Source organism: Capricornis sumatraensis, chromosome 3 (assembly GCF_032405125.1).
Source record: "Capricornis sumatraensis isolate serow.1 chromosome 3, serow.2, whole genome shotgun sequence".
Lineage (NCBI taxonomy): Eukaryota > Metazoa > Chordata > Mammalia > Artiodactyla > Bovidae > Capricornis > Capricornis sumatraensis.
In genome coordinates, this window is record NC_091071.1 from 32,459,736 (window position 1) to 32,481,906 (window position 22,171).

The window sequence follows — 22,171 nt, forward strand, 5'->3', positions numbered from 1 at the left end:
TCTCAAAGCAGCCCCGTAACATCATGAAGATCATCCCCATTTTCCAGGCAAGGAAACGAAAGTCGTGGTGGTTTCAATCACTTGCTTGAGAGAATACAGAGCTGGGCAGGGGCCTCTGGCTCAAAAGATACAAACCCTCCTTGGTCTGCATCATAACTGCAGGTCACACAACTGAATAGCTTTTGTCAAGACTCATTCCACTGTACACTAAAACTCGGTGAACTTTACTGGATGCAAGCTATATTTCAATAAAGTTGATTTAAAACAAGAGCTCTCTCTCTCATCGTCCACTACAAAGTGGCCACCTGCCATTTCTGCCTCTCCAGCTCCCAGCTCTTCTTTTCAAGTTTCTTTGGGGGCCCCCTCCTTCCTCACTCCCAGGTGATGGGGTTCAAAAGGAGCAGGTCCCACCTTCCCAGCATCACAGCTGAGCACGTGATCTTGACCTAACCAATCAGTGAATCACATTCTGCTGACCACTGACGGGTCAGGAATGGTCATGTGACTCAAGGTGGACCAATGAGAGCATTGCCCTGGACTTCCATAAAAGTTATAGGGAAAGAGAAGCTCTGTTTTTGTCAGGGCTGCTTAGCCAGTTCAGCAGATCTTAGAGGTGCTGATGGCCATCTTGTCACTATTTGGTGAGAGCTCTCTGGGGGATGAAGCCAGAACAGAGGAAAGAAAAGCTGAGGGAAGGAAGGTGGCAGTTTCCTGATGATACTGCTTGAGTACCTAGATCAAACCATGCCTGAAACTGGATATCTAGCTTTTTACACTGATATCAGTGAAATCTGCCTTTCTTTTTCCTTAAGTTAGTTTAAGTTGGCCTTTCTATCTCTCACAACTAAAGAGTGCTAATATATCAAAATGCTATAGCAAATAACAGGAAGAAAAGAGTTATATGAATGGGAGAAGGGTTATAGGAACACACCCAGGCTTTATATTCTTTGTCTCCTTTAAATCTCAATCTCACACTGAAGAGGGGAGCGCTGAGGCACTGGTTGGATGCTCAGGCTTTCAGGCTAAGCACAAGGTTCTTGGGCCTCCAAAGCCTTCATCTTTACCTAAATGCTGGCGGCTTGCGTTTTTGAAAACTTTCCTTTTTTAAGCAGCCAGGATCCCTTACTCATTAAAATCATACAGACCACCTTTAACACACACAACCAATCTCATGGTGCTGCTACGACTATATGGAGGGGCAGGGATCCCAGAGCTGTGCCCACCCCTGCTTGAGACCCCAGTCACCATGCACAGATATTTCAGCAAAACAACTGCACAGCTCCCCTTGGTCTCCAGAAAGCAGGGCCCACAGACTGACTCCAAGTGTCCAGAATCTAGGGCCCCTTTTCCGAAAGTTTTGTGTAACATGCGCGCTCTGTAAGTTCACGGTAATAGATCAACCCCAGTACGACATGCAGGTCGCCCACGAGCCTCCCAGTGATGTATGAGCCAGCCTGGTGGTGTCCCCCCACCCCCGCCACCGTGACTCAAGATGACCAACTCACTCAGGTCGAGGACGTCGTCCGTTTTGATCAGGTCTTCCTCTCGCGTCAGTGGCAGCTGGGTCTCGGGCTCCCCCCGCAGTTGCAGGGAAAGGGCACGGAGCATGAAGAACACCCGGATGGCCTGGACCAACAGTTCGGAGAGCAGAGAAGAGTGAAGTCATTTTGGTGAGAAGCTCCGTATGGAGAAATCACACAATGACTCTAGATTTAAAACAACAAGACAAAGCTCACCTCTTTCAGCATCATGGTTCTGGTGCTTTCAGAACCAAGATTTACAATAAAAAAGTCAAGGAGGCAGCCTGTGTGCCATAATCCACAGGCTCGGGTTGGGGCCACTGTACCTCACTGAGTACCTGTCATCTGCCAGGACCCTCCCTCTAGGGTCACGTAAACCTCGTGGCAGCCCCGCTTGGCACTCAAGGCTCAAGACCCACGGAGGCCATGTGATCTGGCCCAAGCTCACACCTAGGGAGGGCCAGAACCAGGTTTCTTCTAACTAAACCAGCTCAGAATCTGAAAACCAAACCATGAGGGTTTCAAGGTCCCACCAACTGAATGTGAGGGCAGGAGAGACAGAAGGTAAGATGCGGGTGGGGTTCAGAGCCCACCAGACCGCACAGCCCTTCACCTGGAGCTCTGGCCCCGTGGCCTTCCAACAGGGGCTGTGCCCTCTCAGGGCAGCAGACCTGGCACCTGGCAGGTATGCAGTGATGTCAGTGCCCCGGGAGCCCTCAGGTCTCAGACAGGGACAGAGATGGGGACGGAGGGGGCCCATCAGCACAGGGTTCCTGGCCCATCAAGGAAGAGTCTTGGCGGACCCCAGGGTGAGCGGGTGTTTCCAGGGAGCGGGAACAAAGCCAAACCCCAGGCTGGAAGCCTGGGAAGCTTGTGCAGCCTCTGGCCAGTGGTCAGTCTGCCCTGGAGGAAACTCCCCATGAGACCCAGGTTGGGCTGACTTGCCCACCAAACAGAGGCCAGGAAGTGGAGCGGCAGCCACGGGGCCTGCAGCCTCCAGGCCACTTGCCATGATTGAGGACACAGCCACGAGTCAGGTATGGAAGGTCTGTGCTGGACTCCTAGCTCCACTGTGCTGGGCAAGGCCCCCAGCCCCACGAGCATCAGTTTTCTCCTGTGTGAGATGGGGGTGGGAGTCTCTACTGTGTGGGGCTGTGGGGAGCCTCTGAGATGATAGTTGGGGGGGCAGCAGGCAGCACAGGGTCTCTAAAGGGGTGGCCACGCCTCACTCCTGCCACTGCATCGCTTGGCACGAGGAGGCCATGGGGACAAACCACTGTCGCCACTGGTGAGCCATCCAGCCCGCTTTCAGGTCCCCTTGTTGCCAGTTCTGAGGCTGCAGGCCTGCGCACTGAGATGGGAGGTGTCCATCATTTGACAAGGTGCCTTCCAAAACAAGGGGCGGAGGGAACAGGTGACTGCCCGCAAAGAGCCAGCCTTGCACTGACTTTTGCTGACCCAGGCAACGAGGATGCCTGAGGACACCTCTGAATCCTAACCTTGACGTGGTCCAGAACTGCCGGGAGATCTTGGGCCAATTACTTAACGTCCTGATGCAGAAAACTGGACGAACAGTCCTGTTTCCTGGACCTATTCTGGCGTCAGGTGTTCCTTAGTCAGCCAGAAACACTGGAGAAATGTAAACTGTCATATGATAAAGATGGTGGTTGTGGGGGCATGAGTGTATTATTCGATTGTTCTCAACATTTCTGTTTACATGTTTATGCTGTTTTATTTTTTGGCCATGCCGTGTGGCATGTGGGATCTTAAGTTTCCTGACCAGGGATCGAACCCCTCCCTGGTGCGTTGCAAGCTTGGAGCCTTAACCATTGGACTACCAGGGAATTTCCTGTTCTGAAAAGTTCTGAAGAGCAGTCTTCATAAAACATCTGTAATAATCAGCAGATGTGTTTCTACAAACACAGTGTGAGCAGCCCGGGCTCATGAATGTGAGGGCAGATTCCCACAGGGCTAAGTACTCCACCTGGGTGAAAGCGGGGCTCCCATGGGCGTCTACAGGGTTTGGCGGGCCATGTAGACCAGCCCCACAACTCCAAGAATCCACAAGAGAAAGGTGAGATACTGGGATTAAAGGTCATCTGATCATCTCCCTGTCTCCCTAAACAACCACCACTCTCTGCGTACCTCCGGCCTGCCAGGTACGGGTGGGGGTTGCACTGTGTCACCCATTTGAGCCTTTTAACCACCCTGAGTGGTTCCCATTTTATAGACAGGAAACCAAAGCCTAGAGACATCAGGCAGACAGGCCAAGGTGATTCACCTAAGAACTGACTCCAAAGACTGTCCTTCCAACCACATGCTTTTGCCTTCAACAGACTGAAGGATTAGGACCCAGGCTTTTATTGAGTGTTTTTCTTGACTTTGCTCAATTAATGTGCAAATTGAAATATATTACTGAAAAGGAAAAGAGTATTCTTATTCTTTCAGATGCTTCCATAGGAAGATTGACTCAGGAAGAATGGATTCGATTTGGAAAGGGGTGTCAGCTGACCAAATTTAAATATCAAGAGAATCGGGCATGTTCAGGGTGGTATGGCCGCAGACAAGCTTAACTATAAAGAAGAGACCTTTCCAGTTTGTTTCCATACAGTGGGGAGCAAGGAGAGCCCCACGAGTCGGGCAGTGGATGGCTTCCAAGTCAGACAGACCTTAGTCCAACCTGAGTCACGTGATTCCCCAGGCCTGGGCTGGAGCTCTGGAAAGGGGGTCCCTGCCACTCCAGATCGTGGGGCCACCTTGAAGATGCCAGGAGATAGTACAAAGACTACCCTGAGCCCCAGGGCTGGTCCTGGAACAAACACGCAGCCTGAGCCCTCTCCCCTGGCACCTTGGTCGCACGTGCAAGCTGATGAGTTCAAGTGACAGTCACTCAGGCCAGGAGCCCACCGAGGCCGTGGAAGCCAGTCATTCTTAAAAGAGTGCTGAAGCGCTTTAGAGTAGGCACAGCCCTTTGGGAAAGCAACTTGGCAACACTGACAGAGTCACCAAAAAAAAAAAAAAAATGTTCATACCCTTTGAACCAGAAATTCCGCTTCTGGGAACTTATCCTAAAGAAATAAGCCAAAAGAAAGGAAACACTATATTCGTCAAGCTGCTTATTATAATTTAGCTGAAAATAATGTAATACTGGGAGCAACCCAAATGTCCACCAGCAGTAAAACGCCTAAGGAAATTATGGCAAAAGTTACCAGATAAACTTTTATGCAGGAGTAAGAAATTAAGACTTATTAAAACTGTATCACAGTATGAAAACTTCTTGCTCACAATGGAAAGAGAAAGGCAGCAAGGATGAAAGCAAGTCTATGGCTCAGGCCCCCTGCAACCATGAAAAGACATGTCTGCAGACAAAGCTGGGAGGAGACACACAAAGTCTGTGTTATTTGTTTAGGGTGATGAAATCGGCGGAAATTCTTTCGTCTTACTTTTGAAACTCTGTGAGATGTTATTGTATTTTCTTTAATGCACAATACACATCCAGAGAGTAAAAGCAAAATATCCTATTTCCTCAAAGTCAGTAGCAATAAACACAAAAACTGTTTGCGGTTTTACGAGGGAACAAGGACACAGAACTGGAGGGACAGATAAAACTTCATGCAAATATCTTGATTTCATAATGGCTTCCATGGTTACTCCATAAAGACGGCTAGTGGCTTAAATTCAGATTCATCAAAGAATCCTCTCCCCAACTCTCTTTTCTCTAGTGTTAAGCATCAGTAGGTTTTGACTGTTAAAAGACTTGATTTCTTTTCCACTTAAGAGGCTAGACAGCTCCATCACTCTTCAGCACCTCACCTCACTCTCTTCCACCCGCTCTCGGCAAGAGCTGAGAGGCAGCACACAGGAGGAACCTGGGACTCAGAGAAGCTAAGTAACTTGCTCAGGGTCACACAGCTAAAGGTGGGATTCTGCCTCAGCTGGTGTGACTTGTGTGCCTGTGCTCTTTCTTACATGCTTCTCTCGACTTCCCTTCCATGTGGGGTGGGTCCAACTCAAGTCCAGGTTCCTCCTGCACGTTCTCCTCAGACCCCAGGAGTCCCTGTCACCACATGTCAACATGAATCTCCCTTCTCAGCTGCAATCACTCAGTGGCACTCTTGCTATTTTGGTCTTATTTTGCATTATTTATTTTCTTTCTATTCTTGCTTCTTGCCCAGTTCCTAGAAAAGGCTTGACAGATATGTCAAATGAAAGAATAAACAGTATAATTTGCAAAAGGCAAGGGGGAAAACATAGCTTCATTGCCAGATGCTTCCCTGCGGCCTGCAGGGCCCTGGCCCTCCTCTCCTGTCCGCTTCACTCGCTTCGCTCCAGTCACCCCACACCTTGGACACTCTTTACTCTTCCTCATCTCGGGGCCTTTGCACTCACTGCTCCCTGTCTGGAAAGGGTCTCCTTCATGTCTTTGCCTGGCTGGCTCCTCCTCGCTCCCCAGGTCTCTGTTCAGACGTCACCTCTGCCAGGCAGCTTTTCCTGGTCACTCAGGCTAATGCAGTGCCCCCTCTGTCCTTCAGAGCCCTCAAGGCAGCCTGGTTTTGCCCCTGAGCATAAGCTTTACCTCTCTCCAGGACCAGGAACACCCGGGGCGGGCCGCCTTTCTGCTGACTCCCGCACCCTCGGGGCAGCACTTGGCACACAGTAGGAGTCCAGTGGCTCTTTGATGAACATACAAAGGAATGATTCACCATGAAGGGTGGTTTGATCTCTGACTAGTCCTTAAGGAAAATAAAGGGTGGTATTTCTGAAAAGCGTCAGCCTCCTACAAGTTAGAAATGCCTACACTTGGCAGAAAAAAAAAAAAAGAAGGAAAACCTCTGAATCCAACAGGACGAAATGGAATGTTCTCTGGATACGAGCAAAGGACTTGAAACAAACCGCATAAGCCTTCAATTGCTTGCTAAACCATACACTTCCTCTAGCTCACATTCAGAGCGCACCACCGGGTTCTGATGTCTGAAACGGGCGGAGGAGCTAAGCTGCAGGAGGACTCCAGACAGCTGCCTGGCATCAGGGGCTGGGCTGAGGTGAGAGGTCAAAATTCCCCTTCAAAACCGGATCCTGGAAATCAGAGGGAAACCTCTGGGGCCCATGGCTCTGCGTTGAGGTGGCCAGTCCTCTTATCTCATCCTGCCACCAAACCCAGGGACACCAGACTTGAGAGCTGGCTTTATAAACCCGTCGGACAGACAAAGGTCACATGAGCGACCCCAGGGGCTCCGGTGCTTCCGTTGGCAGTTTGAGCCCTGCAGCCCATCTGGGGCAAGGGAGGGGGGCAGCAGAGTCCTGGGATCTTGAGGATGAGGGAGGAAGACCCCCACCCTCAGGCTCCACCACTGGCCTTTGTGCTTCTGCCTTTCACGGAGTCTTCCTGAGGACCCTGGCAGGGCAGGCAGTGGTGGCTGCTGGCTGGGTGAGGAGACAGCGGCTCACCGCTAAGCCCAAGCAGCCCAGCCCTCCGCTGTCGGCCTCAGCCTGGAATTTCTCCCGTGGACCAGCAGCGTCCGCCCCAGGCCATCAGGACAAGATGCCAGGGCCCGGCCAACCAGGCCAAGGCCTTCGCTGTGCTCCCAGGGCTCTGAGACCTGCCCCCTGCAACCCCTTCAGCACCACCGCTTCCCACACAGCCAGCCCCCTGGGGGCTCCAGACATGGTCCACAACTCTCTGGGCCTCTGTGCACCCCCACCCCTCCCACCGCAGCGCCCATTCCTTCCCCCACAGGCCCGGCTCAAGGAGCAGCTCTCTGTGCTGCTTGCCTCCCTCCCCAGGTAGGATTAGGGACCTTGTGCTCCCGGAGAAATAGCCCTGGCTTCCCTGGTGGCTCAGATGGTAAAGTGTCTGCCTGCAATGCGGGAGACCTGGGTTTGATTCCTGGGTCGGGAAGATCCCCTGGAGAAGGAAATGGCAATCCACTCCAGCACTCTTGCCTGGAAAATCCCATGGACGGAGGAGCCTGATAGGCTACAATCCTATAGGCTACAGTCCATGCGGTCGCAAAGAGTAGGACACGACTGAGCGACTTCACTTTCACTTATGGATGTGTGTGGGCTTCCCAGGTGGCGCTAGTGGTAAGGAACTCGCCTGCCAAATCAAGAGACACAAAAGCTGTGGGTTTGATCCCTGGGTTGGGAAGATTCCCTGGAGGAGGGCATGGCAACCCACTCGAGTATCCTTGCCTGGAGAATCCCATGGACAGAGGAGGCTGGTGGGCTATCATCCACAGTGTCGCAAAGAGTCAGACACGCCTGAAGGGATTAGCATGCATGGACTGAGGCTGCTTTTCCCATCCTTGCCCTTTTAAGTCCTTCCCTTGAGGACTGGGGCTGTGTTTCCTGGTAGCCAGCACTGAGTAGGACTAATAAATACAATGAAGGCAGCAGTGGGAGGCAGGCGGTCAGAATGGCCACACCGCCTGGGTTGAATCCTGGCTCTGCGACTTATCAGCTGGAGGACCCTGAGCAAATCACTTGACCTCTTCGTGCCCCAGTTTACTCCCCTGTAAGATGGGGATAATACTAGTGCCACCCTCCTAGGGTGGCTGCAGAAATATGTGAGGAAATTCTTAAGAAGAACTGATATGAATGATCCACTTTGTCACAAAGGCTGTGTGCTCATATAACTGTTAAGAAAACCTGACGGACTGTGGACCAAAAGGAAGGCAGGATGCGACCCGGAGCAGCAGATCTCCGCATTCACAGCCTGCTGGACCTTCTAGTTCAGCGGCCAAGCAGAACCGGGACGGGGTCCTCTCTGGCGTGGAGACATAAGAGCTGGACTGGGCGTGCGGCTTTGCCGTTATCCTGCTGGGGAGCATCTCCAAGACCAACCAAAGGTCAAGGGTGAGTGTACCCACTCCATAAGGAGTGCAGAAGTGACACCCAGTTGTCTCGGAACCAATCCCCCCGTAAAAGCCAACACCAAGGATGTCCAGTGCAAACACTGCCACCCACAAACAATCATGTGCCCGGCTGCGGGGCCCGCACACCTGTCTGGGAGCATGAGGGAGGCAGGCATCACTGGCTCAGAGACAGAGTGGGCCCTGCGGAGAGGGCGGTGGGTCTGGGCAGACAGCAAGGAATGCAGACTGACTTCAGACACGGGTCCAACTTCCTCTGTGCCCCAGCCCCGCCCCGCCAGGCTTTCAAGGCAAACTCTGAGGCGGGTCCAGTGAGTCAATCCCACCTCTCAAAAAGGTCACAATACTTCCTCCACTCTGGGTACACTTGGATTATCTCAGAGGGAGGCTCGGCCTGATAACGGGAGCAATGAGGGCAATGGATTCCTCTAATTTATTCACACCTCCACGTCTCCAGGGAATGATTTTCTAGGAAAGGGTTATGGTGCTTTCTAAGAAAGAAACTGTGATCTGACCAGGAAGATAAAGTACCCTGAACAGCCCCGCGAGACGGCTGCAGAAAAAAAGTGCTGATAACGGAAGTGCACAGGGCAGCTGGGTTCTGAGAACTAACCTCTTCACACGCCTCTCCCGCAGGCCCAAAAATAATCACAACAGCATTTGTGTGCGTCTTGCCCCGAGATCCCTCAGATAGCTTAACGCCACGCCATCTCCGGGGGTCCCGGCCGCTCGGGGCTGATTCTGCACCAGCCTCACCTGCTCTGCATCACCACGCTCCTTCAAAGGAGCCCGGCCCCACCTCCTCTCTCAGAGCTCTGGGGCTGGGCCAGCTTCGCTCAGTGAAGGCAGCCTGCCTGCCCCCAGCAGCTCTCAGTCTCTGCTATAACAAACGGCAGGGACTTCCCTGGTGGTCCAGTAGTTAAGAATCTGCCTTCCACCGCAGGGGACGTGGGTTCGATCCCTGGTCAGGGAACTAAGATCCCACACGCCGAAGAGCAACTCAGCATGTGTGCCACAACAACTGAAACTTCTAGCCACAGCCAGAGAGAAGCTCATGGGCGGCAACAAAGACCTGGCACAGCCAAAATTAAAAAACAAACACCCAGACAAAAGGCAGTGCTTGTGGGAAAGCTAGGCCCTTGTGGAGGGGTGGGGGCGTGGGGCTGGGGGTTGCTCTTTGGCTCTCTGAGGGCGAGCTGGAAGATGGGTCTGGATGTGGTCGGAGACCCTCCCTCTCCTGTCCTGGGGTTGCTTCCTGGTGAACGGCTGCCCAGGATAGAGGCCAAGGCCAATGCCTACTCACCCGCCGGGTCTTTTCCACGTCACCACATGGCAGTCGCTTCACAAAGTCGATGCCGGTCAGCGGCGTGCCCGTCGGGGGCAGCAGGATAGAGGCGTCCATCATGAGATATTCCACGTTCATGGGCTTCATCTGGAAGACAGACGTGGAGGGAGGCTCGCTGAAGGGAGGAAGGGGCCAGGGCAGGCGACACGGGCCTCTCGCCTCCATCTGCCTGTTCAAGGGCACATCAGCCCCGACGCAGCCTGAGGTGAAGCCTCGAGGCAGCGAGATGGGAGAGATGTGCCTTTTTGTTTTCTAAGCTGCGGATTTTCACACACGTCCAATGACAGCTCAGACACCTTGGAGAAGCTGCCACCCTGCTGCGAACAGCTCTGCTTTCTCACCCCGAGTTCCCCTCCCCTTAGCAGGGAGACAGGCCTCAGGAAGGAGGCCTGCTCCTTCGCGGCGGTGCCTTTAGGGTAGTCTGCCCGCGGTGTGGGGCCTGACTGCCACCCGCCTCCTGCCCTGGCACTTCTGGCTATGATGGCAGCAGGTGGAGTGGCACAGCTTCCGTTTAGGGAGTTCTGAGTGTGGGCAGGTGGGGAGCTAAGTCCTCTGTGTGTCATCTCCTGTCCAGCAGGGAGACTTCCGAACTTGGCTCAGGGAAGCTGAGGAGCGGCTGCGGGCCCACATGGCTGGCTGGTGGCAGAACCAAGACACGGACCCAGGCCTGGCTCCAGACCCACTATGACCCACAATGTGGTTATGACCCACACAGAACCAGCATTCCCACTTCTGTTCTCTTCCCTGAACTTCTCACCTGGGGGAACAGAACCAAGTCACTTATTAAGCACCTACTAAACACCAGGCCCCTGCAGGGCTCACCCCCTCCTGTGTGGCTGTCCTATACTACAGAGGGGACTGCTGAGTTCAGACGGAGGGCACATGCCCACAACCACAGGGCCAGCCAGGGGCAGAGGTGTCTGCCTCCTTCCACGGTGCTTCCAGGAAGCCTTCTCTGATTACCAAGACACATGCTAACATCATCTCCCCTCCTGGAACTTTGCTGCATAAATGAAAGTGTTAATCACTCAGTCATGTCTGACTCTTTGCAACCCCATGGACTGTAACCTACCAGACTCCTCTGTCCATGGGATTTCCCAGGCAAGAATACTGGAGTGGGTTGCCATTCCCTTCTCCAGGAGATCTTCCCAACCCAGGGAGGTAACCGGTGTCTTCTGCTCTGCAGGCAGATTCTGTCTACCTGACTGGGGAGCCCCAGTGCATCAGCGCCGATTGCTGAATGTGCACGTGTTGCTGGACACAGACACCAGGCATCACAGGGAGTGACGTTTCACAATATTCATGGAATTAATTTTACTCCTTTAAGCATCATAAGCTTCTTCATGTCTCCGTTTTTAGAAAGTGGGCTTTAGTCATATCACACTTCCTCCCCTCCTGTAACATAAAGCTGACTAAACAGGGCAGGACTGTGGAGATGGTCCAGAGACCTGGAGAATAGGGAGTCCCTAAGCTCCCTCACCGCCTTCTTCTTTGGAACCCATGAAGCCTTCCTCCAAAGGCCTGAGGTCCACCATCTCAACTCCTTTGTCCTTGTATCCCAGAGCGGGGCAGCAAGGCCCTGTCTCCCGCCCAGGGCACCCGTGGCACGGCCTTCCTACACAGCCTTCCTGCAGCTCCCTCTTGGCTCCCTCTGCTCTACCCCTCCACTCTCTACCGCCTCCCAGCAAACCCCCTCTAGGACTCCTGCCATTTCCCCTCTGCATGAAGCAAGAGGTGACAGGGGAAAGTGAAGGGTCAGAAGTGAAGGCCCAGCTTTGGCAGCACCCAAGGCCCTGCCCCACTTTGAGCTTAGCGGCTGCTTTCCTAAAGTCTGGGTTAATGGCTGACTTTGGGCATGTGTCAGCCTTTAATTCCCTAGAGTGTCAGGCATTGTGCAAGATGTACAATAGATGTAATTGAGACAAAAACAAAATGCAGGAAGCTCCCTATGATGGGAGGGAGAAGAACCAAATATTTGAATATTCGTGGTTCTGAACTTCTACAGGAGGCAGTCCCTAGGTGTTTCATAACCTGGAAAGCCATGTGGTTTGGGCCCCATTTTACAGACGGAAAAGTCAAGGCTCAGAATGTAAGCAACCCACCTGGGGTTGCAGTAAGTAGCAAAAGCAGAAATGGAGTGGGGGTTTCAGAGTCCAAGCCTTTCTCTATCGCCAGGTGACACATGAGCCTTGTGTCTACAAGAAGCCAAACTTCTGGAAAGTTATGTTGTGGAAGGGAACGTCATGGGCGTAACAAAGACGGCAGCTGAGCACTGACTCCACTCCGCTCACTTCATGGTTCCAAGAGCAGGAGCCTGAGACCCTCCTTCCAGGATGGAGGGGATGATGGGTGTGGCCATCAGAGGTGTGAGGCGCCCGTGAGTGCCTCGCAGAGCACCAAGAGAAGGCCTGGGTGCTGCTGGGGCTTTGCTGTCATTGATTATCCCAACTTACACTCTTTCCTTGAAAAGCTTCCAGGAGGCCTCAGACGTGATGCAAGCAAGGATGTGATGAGGGCCCAGCTGTTCAGACACCCAGGGACAGGCCAGGGAGCTGCACAGCACATGCTGTCTTTTTCTTGTTGACATTTTAAACACTTGGGTTTATTGTAAATGTCCTGAATCACTTCACTCTTTGGTGAGAAACATCCATGAAAGAGTCATTTAGCACCGAGTTACTGAGTCTTAACTGAGGGGCAGGTATTGGGGAGATGATCAGAACAGAGTAAACTTCAATCTTCCGCAACCATCTTCTCTCATGATCGTGCCTGCTGGATGGAGACGGGGAGGCTGCGGGCTGGCACAGCAGGTGCGAGAAGAGCCACACTAGGGAACACTCTGATGGCACGGTGAAGAAGTGGGGGGGCATCGTACTGTGCCAGGCAGGGCAGCTGTGGGCACCTCCCCTAACCTCTCTGCCTCTCGTTTCCTTATTGGCAAAAGCAGGATAATAGCAGCAGTGACTCACATCAGGTTGACATGGAGATTAAGAGATTTCATATGTACAACTGAGTCCACAATCAAAAACTATGCATATCAACTTAGCTACAAACAGAAACAGACTCACAGACTTAGGGAACAAACTTATGGTTGCCAGCGGTGAAGGATGGGGGGAAGGGATAGTCAGGGAGCTTGGGATGGACATGTAAACAGAGATATACTTGAAATGGATAACCAACACAGTCCTACGGTATAGCACACGGAACTCTGCTCAACATTATGTGCAGTCTGGATGGGAGGGGAGTTTGGAGGAGAGTGGATACACGTGTATGTCTGGCTGAGACCTTTTGCTGTCCACCAGAAACTATCATAGCATTTTTAACTGGTGATAATCCAATATAAAATTAAAAGTTAAAAAAAAAAAAAACTATTCATATCAAAGTGAATCTTTCTAACCCATCTTGTGACTCAGCCCAACTTAGGGGGAGTGAGTGTCATCTGAAAGTTCACTGCTGCTGCTGCTGCTAAGTCGCTTCAGTCGTGTCTGACTCTGTGTGACCCCACAGACGGCAGCCCACCAGGCTCCCCCGTCCCTGGGATTCTCCAGGCAAGTACACTGGAGTGGGTTGCCGTTTCCTTCTCCAATGCATGAAAGTTAAAAGTGAAAGTGAAGTCGCTCAGTCGTTTCCGACTCTTCGGGACCCCATGGACTGCAGCCTACCAGGCTCCTCCGTCCATGGGATTCTCCAGGCAAGAGTACTGGAGTGGGTTGCCATTTCACTACTGAGGATGGCACCGTTTTCAATGCCCTTCCCCACCCATCTCCGCCATTCGAACAGAAAGCCCCAAATTAGATCAGTTCTCTCTCAGTTTGGCAGGACAAGCTTGGCCACGAGTCCTTCCGGCCCCTCACTTACCGTCATGCTCCTGTACTCATCTTCAAACATGTCCAAAAAGATTTCTTCTCCCTAAAAAGAAAGGAAGGAAAAAGAAGATTATGTATATTTTTTTTTCCATAAACAACAAAGGATTATAAACTCCAGTTCGCGGCTTTTGGGTCATCTGTTTCTTATTAGTGAGTTCTCGTAAACCACCAGGAAGTGAAATACACACGTGAACATGCACATACACACACACTCAAATGAAAGCCCAAATATCAGATTGCACCTCAACGGTTTTCTCCTTTTCTCCAAGCATGTGTCATTCTGGATTTCTAGTGTTGAGGCAGTCAATTAACCACAACAAAAATCACTTCATGTACAATTAAAATATAAAAATGGTTAGTGTTTCAGGTATTTAACATGGTCTGTTTGCTGAGAATGGTTGGAGAAAATAAGAGTGTGGGTTAAGCTGTCATGTTAAAGCTGACAGAGGCTCCACACGTCTGGAAGGAAGAGTATGATTAGATACGCTTAAGGCTAACATTACGTGGCTTGTTCCATTTGTTTCTGAGGCGTGCCTTTGGGGGCCTTAGAGTGCCTGTGGCCCTGAGGGTCCTCCCAGAACAGGGTGGTGGGGAGGAACGGCTCTGAGACCCATAGACCAGGGGACAAGCTCAGTTGTTCCTCTCAGAGCCTCTCTGTTTCACTGCAAGATGGGGTGACTGGCCCCGTCCACGCAGGTCCATGTGAAGATGATATGAATGAGCTATTGTATATGGTCACTATGATCACCTGGACAGGTCTGCAGCCCAGGAGGATAAGGGCTATTAGCACTGGCCTGGCCTGTGTCCTAAGTCTCCCTCTCTCCCCTAGTACTGTCTCTCTCTCTCACACATACACTCACACAGTTGGGGTGGGAAAAGCAATAGGTCCTTTATACGTTTTTCCAGTTATCAAAACTATCGGCAAACTTGAAAGTTCTTGTTTGGTGTGAAAGTGAAAATGTTAGTAGTTTAGTCGTGTCCAACTCTTTGTGACCCCATGGACTGTAGCCCACTAGGCTCTTCTGTCCATGGATTTCTCCAGGCAACAATACTAGAGTGGGTAGCCATTCCCTTCTCCAGAGGATCTTCTCGACATAGGGATCGAACTCGGTCTCCTACATGGCAGGTGATCTGAGCCACCAGGGAAGCCCCTTTGGTATGAGACCCACAAAATAACCACAGAAATCATTCTTGAAAATATTTATAAGCTCCTGATATACTAAGGGTACAAACCTTAGAGGATAAAAGAGAGAAAAACCTGGGTTGGGAGAAGGGAAGGGAAGCGAAAGTAAAGTTGCTTAGTCGTGTCCAACACTGCGACCCCATGGACTGCAGCCTACCAGGCTCCTCCATCCATGGGATTTTCCAGGCAAGAATACTGGAGTGGGTTGCCATTTCCTTCTCCAGGAGATCTTCCCAACCCAGGGATTGAACCCAGGTCTCCCGCATTATAGGCGGACGCTTTACCATCTGAGCCACCAGGGAAGTTCTGGGAGAAGGGAGGTGTGGTTCAAATACAGATCTCCTTTTGTCACTGAAAAAGAAAAATCCTCTGGGAAGAGGCCTACCTATATATCTTCCTGCTTTTTGCAATCCAGAAGCTTTTGTGGGGAGGACAGACTAAGCTCAGTTACACTAGAAGGAGCGTCAAAGATGACTGTGCTGAGGACTCATATCCTCATTTCAAGCCCAAGTGAGGTTGGGGCCAGACTGGGGGGACTGGGATTCCACCCCAGAACACGGGGCCCACCGTGGTACTACCCTCTTCTGAGCACATCCAGAATGCTGCAGCTTTGGGGGTCATCTGAGCCCCACAAGGGGGATTTCCAGATTATGTGACCTGGTTTTATCTCAACGAACACTGACAGTAATGGACAGTGGCTGAAAAAGTTTCTTGCAAGGAAAAAGATTCCTGGGTATCTATGTATACAGTTAACAGCCATTTAAAGAGAGTACAGTGAACGAAAGCACAAGTGAACGAGAAAATGGCAGTGTTGACGCCTTTCCTCCTCCTGGGAGGATCTCTTCATCAGTCAGATTATGAGGGAAAACCACCACTCACTGGATCCAGAGAGAGCTGATGTGGAGGCCAAAATATCAGAAAACTACTAGGGCTATCTGACATATGGATGAACCTACTACTGACAAATGATGAGCCCTGCCTAGGTCTATCTTACCCTTAAGAAAAGAGGGAAACAAAGTCATCACAAGGCTCTATCTTAAAGAGAATCCCCTGGAAACTGAACCTACACATTTTCCAGATACTGAAGGTCATGGGGGCACTTTATCAATTCTCACTAAATTCATGAGAAACATTTAGAGCCTGTGTGAGGTTTCTCAGCACATAGGCACACTTCATTTTATTGAGCTTTGCTTTACTGAAGCTGAAACTACAATACTCTGGCCACCTGATGTGAAGAACTGACTCACTGGAAAAGACCCTGATGCTGGGAAAGTTTGAAGGCAGGAGGAGAAGGGGACAACAGAGAATAGGATGGTTGGATGACATCACCAACTTGATGGACATGAATTTGAGCAAGCTCCGGGAGTTGGTGATGGACAGGGAAGCCTGGCGTGCTGCAGTCCATGGGGTTGCAAAGAGTTGGACATGACTGAGTGACTGAACTGAACTGAAGTTACGGTTTCAAAGATACTGCATTTTTTCTAAACAAATTGAAAACTGTGGCAAATGCTAGTCATCAAATGACAGCATGTTTTAGCAATAAAGTTTTCTTTTTTAAGGTAGCACTAGGTCTTTGCTGCAGCTTGAGCTTTCCTTAGTTGAGGCGTGCAGGCTGAGTTGTCCCATGGTATGTAGACTCGATCTTAGTTTCCCAACCAGGAATCAAATACTTGTCCTCTGCATTGGAAAGTGGATTCTTAAACACTGGACCATTGAGGAAATCCTAACAATAAAATTATTTTTAATTAAGGGCTTCCCTGGTGGCTCAGAGGTTAAAGCGTCTGCTTTTAATACAGGAGACCTGGGTTCGATCCCTGGGTTGGGAAGATCCCCTGGAGATGGAAATGGCAACCCACTCCAGTATTCTTGCCTGGATAATCCCATAGACAGAGGAGCCTGGTGGGCTACAGTCCATGGGGTCGCAAAGAGTCGACACGACTGAGCGACTTAACTTAACTTAACTTAAGGTATGTACAATCCCAAAGGAAATCAACCCTGAATATTCAGTGGAAGGACTGATGCTGAGGCTCCAATACTTCGGCCACCTCATGCGAACAGCTGACTCATTAGAAAAGACCCTGACGCTGGGAAACATTGAGGGCAGGAGGAGAAGGGGACGACAGAAGATAAGATGGTTAGATAGCATTACCAGCTCAGTGGACATGAATCTGAGCAAACTCCAGCAGACAGTGAAGGACAGGGAAGCCTGGTGTGCTGCAGTTCATGGGATCAAAGTCAGACGCGACTTAGCGACCAAACAACAGAAAGACATTTTTTTAGACACCATGCTATTGCTCACTTAGCAGATCACAGTACAGTGTAAGCATAACTTTGATTAGCAATGGGAAACCAAAACATTTGCTTGACTCTATTGTGGTATTTGCTGTTTTGCAGTGGTTTGGACTCAAATTCAAAGTATCTCTAAGGTCTGCCTGTACATATATACAAACAATACACATGCATACAGTTTATAAATTCATATGTAATTCAGCAATTTTACACCTATGCATGCGTGCATGCTAAGTCACTTCAGTTGTGTCCAACTCTTTGTGACCCCATGGACCCCATGGCCTGCTAGGCTCTTCTGTCCATGGGAATCGCCAGGCAAGAATACTGGAGTGAGTTGCCATGGTAAGCACGTATAATTCACGAACACAAAAGTTTCTATGTATAATTTAGTCATATGAGTATCTGTATATAATTGATAAATTCATCAATGAAAAAAACTCATATATAATTGATAAATAAACAATCCCACACTAGGGGTGAGTCCTCAAAAGTTGTGCTGATAAGACAGCATGAGCAGAATAGCGCAGAGACCACTGCGCGGAGCAGGCAGAACGGCACGTTTTTACTCAGGACCCAGAGGGTGTAAGAAAGGACTGAAGACACAACAGTCCTGTCTCTATGGCACACACTGCTGCTCCCGAGCTCCGGCAATTTACCTTATAGAAATGCCGCACCAGGTGGACACTTTCTTCTCGGGCTCCCTGTTAAAAGAGAGGGAAGGCATGAGGGGGCAGGTCTCACGGAGGTGAGTGAGTTGGGGCAGGCCATGGATTCTAAAATCTTAGTCTATAGAAGACAGACACTGGCCTAATAATCTTAATCCATAAAGTGGTTCTTCATGGGGGTGGTGGAGAAGGAGCTCAAAATAAAACTGGGTGAAGGACAAACGATTCAATCTGATGACTTGGACAGCTGTTGACGCGCAGTTCTGTGAGGGAAATGGGTTCTATTAATAAAATACGGCCATGATGACTCTGCTGTTTTAAACAGAAAAATTCACTTGTGAACGTGTGTGTGAGGATATATGTGTAGCTGAAAAGACACACACCAAGCGTCAACTATTGTTACTTTTTACCCCTCTGGACTTTCCTAAACTTTCTAAAACAAACATGAAAACTAAGAGGGAAAACAACAAATGCTATTTAAAACATGAGTGTATGCAGTAGCACAATGAACCATAAATGAGTAAACGTGTGTCTGTACATGAATACAACTTCCAAAATATAAAAAGAAAAAAATCCTGGAGACAAATACAGAGCCAAACACTTACAAGAGGAACTACTAAAATTCGCTAATTAAATGGGCTGCTCGGGGCCATCTCAGTGGAAGGGCAGGTCCGTGGGGACAAGCGGGCAGGGGGTCGGCAGGGGGTCTGTGGCCCGTCTTCCTCCTGCTGGTGCCTCGCACACCCGGGACCAGCTACGATCTGGATGCAGGGGCTTTCCTGAGACCTCCCCCGACCGTGGGCCTGGTGTGGCAGGAACGGGCCTCACCTCCAGGCAGGCCAGGTGCACGTCCTTTATGATGCAGCCCGTGCTGGTCACGACTTGCTGCTTGAGGAGCAGACAGCTCAGCTCCAGTGTCGCCAAGCGGATCTTGCCGTCTGCAGGGCACACTCGGGTCAGCCATGCCCACACCCTTACATGCAGTCAGTCTCCTTCCTTCCCGACTTGGAGATCAGCAGGTCAGCTGACAGGCCCCCCAACATCCCATGGGGGCACAGAGGGAACCCCCACATGCTAATTCCCTTCCCAATCAACTACAGTTGAAAGTTCCCATCAAAACTGCCTGTACCAAACGCTCCCCAAGCCCTCTTATGGGGGACAGGGAGGCAGGAAAAATGAGTAACTGATTACTGAAGACCTAGAAAGTGGCTGTCTGTGGTCGCTTTGCTTGTCCAGTGGTCCTTCCCCTCCTTCAGGGACCAGAACCCCTCTTTCCTTTGGAGAGTCACCGGCCCCACTCTTGGCCATGGGATGTGGGTGGGGCTAGTCCTGCTCCCCCTGCCTCAGGGTGGCGGGCATAGCCCCCAGGCTGGTTGGGGTCATCCAGGCCCCTGGTCACAGTGCCTGCACAGGGGACCAGCGAGGGAGCCAGTCACAGCCAGTGAGGCTCAATTCCACAACTCGATGGAAGCCCCGGGCTCCAGACTGCTCCCTGTGCTGAGCTGCAGACAAGGACAGGGATGCGGCCCACAGTGGCCACCATGCCCACATTTTCACACTCCTGTGTTCTAAGCTGAGCCCCGAGTCCTGCCTTCCACCACTCAGCACTTCTCCTACACCAAGTCTAGAGCCTGACAGAGGAAGGGGAGGCGGGAGAGGCAGGCAGTTAACTGGCCAACACAGAAGGTCGCAGAGCTTGAAGATGAGCTTGCAAACACTGTGTGGGCCCCGGGTCCTCTGTGCCTCCAGCCAGAGCCCAGCAGATTCGAAGTCACACAGGCCAGCAGACTTGTTTGTACTGTCTCAGTGAGTCTGAGCTGGGTTTCTGTCAACTGCAGCCGAGTCTTGACTAACACAGCCTGCTGTCCTGCTATGAGCTGGGAGCCGGGCTCCTCAAGGAGCCTCTCTAAAGCCCCACTGCAGTGGGTGCTCTGCAGGCTGAGGTTTTGAGATGGGAAGGGGAAGGTTCCCAGACTCACTCACGTGGGCTATGGTCAACTCAGGTGTCCTGGATGCCAAAACCCACACCTGGCATCATCCCTGGAAGCACCTGTGACTGCCTGACTGAAGGGCATCCCGCTCTCAGCAAACTCCCCCCCAGGTCTTTAATCTCATTTCTGGGGAAGGGCCTTCACATAGGAGGGGCCAGGAAAGGGGGGCTCTCCGGAAACAATGGGGACCAGGATGGGCCACTGGGGAAACATTCAAGGCAGACACAAGGCTGCACACCACCCTGCCCGGCTTTATGCCTCATGTGTCAGGGGTTGTGGGGGAGAGGGGAAAGATAGGTGAGACTAGAAATCCATTTGCCCAAAACTGAGCAGGTAACATACAAGAAAAACTAGGCCTTCTGAAGCACAATACAAATCCAGCCCAGACAGAGGCTGATCGGTCTTGGCTGAGCCACTCTGCCCGCCCTGGCCCAGCAGTGCCCGCCCACCTGGCCTCCGCTGAGTGCAGCCGTTCTCTGGAGCACAGCCTGGCTCCCAGTCACCCTGTGGGCCAGGTCAGAAACACCCCTCCTGCTGCCTCTGGGGAAGCAGACTGTGATGCTCCACTAGGACCCTTCTTCCTTTGTGAGCTCCTGGCGAGTTGCTGGCTATTCCTCCCAAGGGTCTGTTTCTCCAGCGAAGCTTCCAGATTGTCCCTCTGAGCTGCCCCAGTGTCTTCTCTTCAGAAATCCAGGCGGCGCTACACACTGTGCACCCAGGCCACACTCCACCTCCCCATCACCATGCCACATCCAGCTCCTGCCGCTCCTGCCAACCGGCCCTGGGCCACCATTCTCAGGACCGTGCTCTGCCTCCTCCGCCTGGACCTTCAGCAGAAACTGGCCCCACCAAGCATCCCTTGGTCCCAAGCAATCACATCTTTCTTGTCATTTAAAACACCCTCCTCCAGACACTCTTCTCCTCACATGGGGCCTGGGCCAGGTTCCAGAGCCAGCTCCCCTGTATGTCACCTCCAGATATGGGTAGTGGCCCTGGGTTCAGTCCCAGATATGCCTCTCTCCTCTCCTGTGACTTTAAAAAGATCTATGAGCCCCACAGAGTTACTTCTGGCCTTGAGCCTGGTCTGAGGCTTAGATCCCATCTCCACATGGAGCCCCAGACTGTCGGGACTTCACAGAGGATAGGGTCTACGTGTCCCCTATTTCCTGCATCCTCATCACTTGCACACAGAGGCTGGAATACAGGAGCTGCTAAATAAACAGCTGTTGGGTTTACCGATACCCTGACATCACCCTTTAGGCTGTGGACCTGGCTCTCTAAGCCCCTGTGGTCACTCCCTGGCAGTCACGCTGTGCTCTGACCACCACTCCCCTGGACTTCTGAAGCCCTCACCTGCAACTACATCCCTGGCCCCTGCCCTCCTGAGCCCACTGCCTGGACTGCTCCCGCTAGCTCAGCTCAGTGGTTCTCTCCCCACCAGGCAGCATCTCCATTGGGCCCTTTCCTGGGCTCTCCCTCACACCCTGATGGTCTTTTTTCCTGCCTTGCAGTCAGGGTTTCTCAACCATGGCACGGTCAACATTTGGGGCCAGACAATCCTTTGTTCTGGGGCTGTCCTGTGCACTGTAGGGTGTTGAGCAGCACCCTGGCCTCTGCCTACAGAACGCTAGTAGCACCTGTCTCCAAGCTGTGACAACCAAGAACGTCTCTGGACACTGTCCCCTGGGGACAGCGCTGCCCCCAGGTGAGGACTGCTGCGCTGCTTCATTCCACCTGCCCTCCCAGCCCTTGCTGTGGCCGCGGGTCGGCACTGGCCAGGGCCTCAGAACTAGGCTGACACTGGGCACGCATGATCAAGAGCACTCAACCCACACCTTCCAGCCTTCCCCTTCGCTCACCCTCTCAGCCTAGTTCCTGCTCAAATATTCATGCTTAAATGTGGCCTCGGCCACCCTGACAGGAGGGCTGCAGACACTGGCACAACTGACCAAAGCAGAAGTGAGTATGGGAGGAGACGAGAGGGAGAGTCTGGCACAAACACCACAGGGGACGGGAAGAGGAGGAGACCCCAGGATGAAGACAAGGCTGGACGGGAGGGTCCGGGTGGCCCAAGGTGTGTGTGCGGCAGGGGAGTGGCTGAGTTCCGCCTGGATTCCCGGCATGGCCAGGTCTGGAAGCCAGAGTTCCTGGGGCTGGTGTGGGGCTTGGTCCCTGCAACTCCCCCACCCCTGGGAACCACCCGCACGCCCGGGCACCTGGCTGGGCCGCATTGTTCATGATTCTGATGAGTCTTTCAGCCAGGAGGTGGTTGTAAGTGGTCTTCTCGGCTGCAGTGGGCACTGGAAGCTGGATTCGCTCGAGTTTCTCAGGATCCATGCCTGGAACAGAGAGAAGGGGCCAGCTGTCAGCGCAGCCACCTTACCTTGTCCTGGAAGGCCCCTTCAAACTTAGCTTCCTCAACCTTGGCTGTCCACCGTCCACC

The 22,171-nt window shown here is 51.9% G+C and overlaps 1 protein-coding gene and 1 non-coding gene across 4 annotated transcripts in view; both read right to left on the reverse strand.

Annotated features, from left to right (window-relative positions):
- The window catches only part of CLEC16A (C-type lectin domain containing 16A), a 236,983-nt gene that overhangs the window by 119,194 nt on the left and 95,618 nt on the right, over positions 1-22,171 (reverse strand). For all 3 annotated transcript variants that reach the window (XM_068967038.1, XM_068967036.1, XM_068967037.1), the window contains 6 exons: positions 21,945-22,067; positions 18,566-18,675; positions 17,729-17,773; positions 13,593-13,643; positions 9,696-9,824; positions 1,506-1,626 (listed from right to left, as the gene is read on the reverse strand). In XM_068967038.1, the coding sequence (XP_068823139.1) occupies positions 1,506-1,626; positions 9,696-9,824; positions 13,593-13,643; positions 17,729-17,773; positions 18,566-18,675; positions 21,945-22,067 (579 nt within the window). The remainder of the gene's footprint in view (positions 1-1,505; positions 1,627-9,695; positions 9,825-13,592; positions 13,644-17,728; positions 17,774-18,565; positions 18,676-21,944; positions 22,068-22,171) is intronic.
- On the reverse strand, positions 15,014-15,085 carry TRNAY-AUA (transfer RNA tyrosine (anticodon AUA)). Its single transcript has one exon. It is a non-coding gene; the product is annotated as a tRNA-Tyr (tRNA).